Source organism: Eutrigla gurnardus (assembly GCF_963514095.1).
Source record: "Eutrigla gurnardus genome assembly, contig: SCAFFOLD_224, whole genome shotgun sequence".
Taxonomy (NCBI): Eukaryota; Metazoa; Chordata; class Actinopteri; order Perciformes; family Triglidae; genus Eutrigla; species Eutrigla gurnardus.
Window position 1 is genome coordinate 15,001 of NW_028155522.1, and position 6,595 is coordinate 21,595.

General features: G+C 59.1%; 2 protein-coding genes across 3 annotated transcripts; both read left to right on the top strand.

The window, feature by feature from the left end:
• Positions 1-1,224: 1,224 nt before the first annotated feature.
• On the top strand, positions 1,225-3,873 carry LOC311010227 (uncharacterized protein; the record flags this gene model as incomplete). 2 transcript variants are annotated; one of them, XM_084040769.1, is made up of 2 exons in its annotated part: positions 1,225-2,342; positions 2,472-3,873. In XM_084040769.1, coding segments are annotated over 2 exons (1,404 nt in total). The 2 variants fall into 2 exon arrangements, with proteins under 2 accessions (XP_083896895.1, XP_083896894.1); XM_084040768.1 differs by having other exon boundaries at positions 2,341-2,471; positions 2,601-3,873.
• Positions 3,874-5,304: 1,431 nt separating this feature from the next.
• Positions 5,305-6,579, top strand: LOC311010226 (uncharacterized protein; the record flags this gene model as incomplete). The annotated part of the gene is made up of 2 exons (XM_084040767.1): positions 5,305-5,435; positions 5,565-6,579. 2 exons carry the CDS (start codon positions 5,305-5,307, stop codon positions 6,577-6,579), a joined length of 1,146 nt encoding a protein of 381 aa, XP_083896893.1.
• Between the last annotated feature and the right edge of the window lie 16 nt (positions 6,580-6,595).

Below are 6,595 nucleotides of genomic sequence, written 5' to 3' on the forward strand. Positions count from 1 at the left end.
TTTTCACATACTTCCAGGAGGCCGACTCGGCTGCATGCTGCGTCCGACGAGAGCACTCATCCTCGGACACAGCTCTGCGCGCGTGCACCCCCAGCCCTGGAGCTCTGACTTTGACATTTTCACAGACTTCCAGGAGGCCGGCTCGCCTGCTGCTGCGTCCGACGAGGTCACTCATCCTCGGACACAGCTCTGCGCGCGTGCACCCCCAGCCCTGGAGCTCAGACTTTGACATTTTCACAGACTTCCAAGAGGCCGGCTCGGCTGCTGCTGCGTCCGACGAGAGCACTCATCCTCGGACACAGCTCTGCGCGCGTGCACCCCCAGCTCTGGAGCTCTGACTTTGACATTTTCACAGACTTCCAGGAGGCCGGCTCGCCTGCTGCTGCGTCCGACGAGGGCACTCATCCTCGGACACAGCTCTGCGCGCGTGCACCCCCAGCCCTGGAGCTCTGACTTTGACATTTTCACAGACTTCCAGGAGGCCGGCTCGGCTGCTGCTGCGTCCGACGAGGGCACTCATCCTCGGACACAGCTCTGCGCGCGTGCACCCCCAGCCCTGGAGCTCTGACTTTGACATTTTCACACACTTCCAAGAGGCCGGCTCGGCTGCTGCTGCGTCCGACGAGAGCACTCATCCTCGGACACAGCTCTGCGCGCGTGCACCCCCAGCCCTGGAGCTCTGACTTTGACATTTTCACAGACTTCCAGGAGGCCGGCTCGGCTGCTGCTGCGTCCGACGGAGGGCACTCATCCTCGGACACAGCTCTGCGCGCGTGCACCCCCAGCCCTGGAGCTCTGACTTTGACATTTTCACAGACTTCCAGGAGGCCGGCCCGGCTGCTGCTGCGTCCGACGAGAGCACTCATCCTCGGACACAGCTCTGCGCGCGTGCACCCCCAGCCCTGGAGCTCTGACTTTGACATTTTCACAGACTTCCAGGAGGCCGGCCCGGCTGCTGCTGCGTCCGACGAGAGCACTCATCCTCGGACACAGCTCTGCGCGCGTGCACCCCCAGCCCTGGAGCTCTGACTTTGACATTTTCACATACTTCCAGGAGGCCGACTCGGCTGCATGCTGCGTCCGACGGAGGTCACTCATCCTCGGACACAGCTCTGCGCGCGTGCACCCCCAGCCCTGGAGCTCAGACTTTGACATTTTCACAGACTTCCAGGAGGCCGGCTCGCCTGCTGCTGCGTCCGACGGAGGGCACTGATCATCGGACTCAGCTCTGCGCGCGTGCACCCCCAGCCCTGGAGCTCCGACTTTAACGTGTTTTTCCCCACACACTTCCAAGAGGCCGGCTCGCCTGCTGCTGCGTCCGACTGAGAGCACTCATCCCGGGCCACACATCCGTGCGCGTGCACCCCCCCAGCCCTGGAAGTCTGACTTTTTTTTTATTCTCTCTTCTTCCACACACTGTCAATAGGCGTGCATGGCTGCAGGTTAATCCGACGGAGGGCACTCATCCCGGGCCGCACATCCGTGCGCGTGCACCCCCCCAGCCCTGGAAGTCTGACTTTTTTTTTTCTCTCTTCTTCCACACACTGTCAATAGGCGGGCATGGCTGCAGGTTAATCCGACGGAGGGCACTCATCCCGGGCCGCACATCCGTGCGCGTGCACCCCCCCAGCCCTGGAAGTCTGACTTTTTTTTATTCTCTCTTCTTCCACACACTGTCAATAGGCGGGCATGGCTGCAGGTTAATCCGACGGAGGGCACTCATCCCGGGCCGCACATCCGTGCGCGTGCACCCCCCCAGCCCTGGAAGTCTGACTTTTTTTTTTCTCTCTTCTTCCACACACTGTCAATAGGCGGGCATGGCTGCATGTTAATCCGACGGAGGGCACTCATCCCGGGCCGCACATCCGTGCGCGTGCACCCCCCCAGCCCTGGAAGTCTGACTTTTTTTTATTCTCTCTTCTTCCACACACTGTCAATAGGCGGGCATGGCTGCAGGTTAATCCGACGGAGGGCACTCATCCCGGGCCGCACATCCGTGCGCGTGCACCCCCCCAGCCCTGGAAGTCTGACTTTTTTTTATTCTCTCTTCTTCCACACACTGTCAATAGGCGGGCATGGCTGCAGGTTAATCCGACGGAGGGCACTCATCCCGGGCCGCACATCCGTGCGCGTGCACCCCCACCAGCCCTGGAAGTCTGACTTTTTTTTTTCTCTCTTCTTCCACACACTGTCAATAGGCGGGCATGGCTGCATGTTAATCCGACGGAGGGCACTCATCCCGGGCCGCACATCCGTGCGCGTGCACCCCCCCAGCCCTGGAAGTCTGACTTTTTTTTTTCTCTCTTCTTCCACACACTGTCAATAGGCGGGCATGGCTGCATGTTAATCCGACGGAGGGCACTCATCCCGGGCCGCACATCCGTGCGCGTGCACCCCCCCAGCCCTGGAAGTCTGACTTTTTTTTATTCTCTCTTCTTCCACACACTGTCAATAGGCGGGCATGGCTGCAGGTTAATCCGACGGAGGGCACTCATCCCGGGCCGCACATCCGTGCGCGTGCACCCCCACCAGCCCTGGAAGTCTGACTTTTTTTTTTCTCTCTTCTTCCACACACTGTCAATAGGCGGGCATGGCTGCAGGTTAATCCGACGGAGGGCACTCATCCCGGGCCGCACATCCGTGCGCGTGCACCCCCCCAGCCCTGGAAGTCTGACTTTTTTTTATTCTCTCTTCTTCCACACACTGTCAATAGGCGGGCATGGCTGCAGGTTAATCCGACGGAGGGCACTCATCCCGGGCCGCACATCCGTGCGCGTGCACCCCCACCAGCCCTGGAAGTCTGACTTTTTTTTTTCTCTCTTCTTCCACACACTGTCAATAGGCGGGCATGGCTGCAGGTTAATCCGACGGAGGGCACTCATCCCGGGCCGCACATCCGTGCGCGTGCACCCCCCCAGCCCTGGAAGTCTGACTTTTTTTTATTCTCTCTTCTTCCACACACTGTCAATAGGCGGGCATGGCTGCAGGTTAATCCGACGGAGGGCACTCATCCCGGGCCGCACATCCGTGCGCGTGCACCCCCACCAGCCCTGGAAGTCTGACTTTTTTTTTTCTCTCTTCTTCCACACACTGTCAATAGGCGGGCATGGCTGCAGGTTAATCCGACGGAGGGCACTCATCCCGGGCCGCACATCCGTGCGCGTGCACCCCCCCAGCCCTGGAAGTCTGACTTTTTTTTATTCTCTCTTCTTCCACACACTGTCAATAGGCGGGCATGGCTGCAGGTTAATCCGACGGAGGGCACTCATCCCGGGCCGCACATCCGTGCGCGTGCACCCCCACCAGCCCTGGAAGTCTGACTTTTTTTTTTCTCTCTTCTTCCACACACTGTCAATAGGCGGGCATGGCTGCAGGTTAATCCGACGGAGGGCACTCATCCCGGGCCGCACATCCGTGCGCGTGCACCCCCCCAGCCCTGGAAGTCTGACTTTTTTTTATTCTCTCTTCTTCCACACACTGTCAATAGGCGGGCATGGCTGCAGGTTAATCCGACGGAGGGCACTCATCCCGGGCCGCACATCCGTGCGCGTGCACCCCCACCAGCCCTGGAAGTCTGACTTTTTTTTTTCTCTCTTCTTCCACACACTGTCAATAGGCGGGCATGGCTGCAGGTTAATCCGACGGAGGGCACTCATCCCGGGCCGCACATCCGTGCGCGTGCACCCCCCCAGCCCTGGAAGTCTGACTTTTTTTTATTCTCTCTTCTTCCACACACTGTCAATAGGCGGGCATGGCTGCAGGTTAATCCGACGGAGGGCACTCATCCCGGGCCGCACATCCGTGCGCGTGCACCCCCCCAGCCCTGGAAGTCTGACTTTTTTTTTTCTCTCTTCTTCCACACACTGTCAATAGGCGGGCATGGCTGCAGGTTAATCCGACGGAGGGCACTCATCCCGGGCCGCACATCCGTGCGCGTGCACCCCCCCAGCCCTGGAAGTCTGACTTTTTTTTTCTCTCTCTTCTTCCACACACTGTCAATAGGCGGGCATGGCTGCATGTTAATCCGACGGAGGGCACTCATCCCGGGCCGCACATCCGTGCGCGTGCACCCCCCCAGCCCTGGAAGTCTGACTTTTTTTTTTCTCTCTTCTTCCACACACTGTCAATAGGCGGGCATGGCTGCATGTTAATCCGACGGAGGGCACTCATCCCGGGCCGCACATCCGTGCGCGTGCACCCCCCCAGCCCTGGAAGTCTGACTTTTTTTTATTCTCTCTTCTTCCACACACTGTCAATAGGCGGGCATGGCTGCAGGTTAATCCGACGGAGGGCACTCATCCCGGGCCGCACATCCGTGCGCGTGCACCCCCACCAGCCCTGGAAGTCTGACTTTTTTTTTTCTCTCTTCTTCCACACACTGTCAATAGGCGGGCATGGCTGCAGGTTAATCCGACGGAGGGCACTCATCCCGGGCCGCACATCCGTGCGCGTGCACCCCCCCAGCCCTGGAAGTCTGACTTTTTTTTATTCTCTCTTCTTCCACACACTGTCAATAGGCGGGCATGGCTGCAGGTTAATCCGACGGAGGGCACTCATCCCGGGCCGCACATCCGTGCGCGTGCACCCCCACCAGCCCTGGAAGTCTGACTTTTTTTTTTCTCTCTTCTTCCACACACTGTCAATAGGCGGGCATGGCTGCAGGTTAATCCGACGGAGGGCACTCATCCCGGGCCGCACATCCGTGCGCGTGCACCCCCCCAGCCCTGGAAGTCTGACTTTTTTTTTCTCTCTCTTCTTCCACACACTGTCAATAGGCGGGCATGGCTGCATGTTAATCCGACGGAGGGCACTCATCCCGGGCCGCACATCCGTGCGCGTGCACCCCCCCAGCCCTGGAAGTCTGACTTTTTTTTTATTCTCTCTTCTTCCACACACTGTCAATAGGCGTGCATGGCTGCAGGTTAATCCGACGGAGGGCACTCATCCCGGGCCGCACATCCGTGCGCGTGCACCCCCCCAGCCCTGGAAGTCTGACTTTTTTTTTTCTCTCTTCTTCCACACACTGTCAATAGGCGGGCATGGCTGCAGGTTAATCCGACGGAGGGCACTCATCCCGGGCCGCACATCCGTGCGCGTGCACCCCCCCAGCCCTGGAAGTCTGACTTTTTTTTTCTCTCTCTTCTTCCACACACTGTCAATAGGCGGGCATGGCTGCATGTTAATCCGACGGAGGGCACTCATCCCGGGCCGCACATCCGTGCGCGTGCACCCCCCCAGCCCTGGAAGTCTGACTTTTTTTTTTCTCTCTTCTTCCACACACTGTCAATAGGCGGGCATGGCTGCATGTTAATCCGACGGAGGGCACTCATCCCGGGCCGCACATCCGTGCGCGTGCACCCCCCCAGCCCTGGAAGTCTGACTTTTTTTTATTCTCTCTTCTTCCACACACTGTCAATAGGCGGGCATGGCTGCAGGTTAATCCGACGGAGGGCACTCATCCCGGGCCGCACATCCGTGCGCGTGCACCCCCACCAGCCCTGGAAGTCTGACTTTTTTTTTTCTCTCTTCTTCCACACACTGTCAATAGGCGGGCATGGCTGCAGGTTAATCCGACGGAGGGCACTCATCCCGGGCCGCACATCCGTGCGCGTGCACCCCCCCAGCCCTGGAAGTCTGACTTTTTTTTATTCTCTCTTCTTCCACACACTGTCAATAGGCGGGCATGGCTGCAGGTTAATCCGACGGAGGGCACTCATCCCGGGCCGCACATCCGTGCGCGTGCACCCCCACCAGCCCTGGAAGTCTGACTTTTTTTTTTCTCTCTTCTTCCACACACTGTCAATAGGCGGGCATGGCTGCAGGTTAATCCGACGGAGGGCACTCATCCCGGGCCGCACATCCGTGCGCGTGCACCCCCCCAGCCCTGGAAGTCTGACTTTTTTTTATTCTCTCTTCTTCCACACACTGTCAATAGGCGGGCATGGCTGCAGGTTAATCCGACGGAGGGCACTCATCCCGGGCCGCACATCCGTGCGCGTGCACCCCCACCAGCCCTGGAAGTCTGACTTTTTTTTTTCTCTCTTCTTCCACACACTGTCAATAGGCGGGCATGGCTGCAGGTTAATCCGACGGAGGGCACTCATCCCGGGCCGCACATCCGTGCGCGTGCACCCCCCCAGCCCTGGAAGTCTGACTTTTTTTTATTCTCTCTTCTTCCACACACTGTCAATAGGCGGGCATGGCTGCAGGTTAATCCGACGGAGGGCACTCATCCCGGGCCGCACATCCGTGCGCGTGCACCCCCACCAGCCCTGGAAGTCTGACTTTTTTTTTTCTCTCTTCTTCCACACACTGTCAATAGGCGGGCATGGCTGCAGGTTAATCCGACGGAGGGCACTCATCCCGGGCCGCACATCCGTGCGCGTGCACCCCCCCAGCCCTGGAAGTCTGACTTTTTTTTATTCTCTCTTCTTCCACACACTGTCAATAGGCGGGCATGGCTGCAGGTTAATCCGACGGAGGGCACTCATCCCGGGCCGCACATCCGTGCGCGTGCACCCCCCCAGCCCTGGAAGTCTGACTTTTTTTTTTCTCTCTTCTTCCACACACTGTCAATAGGCGGGCATGGCTGCAT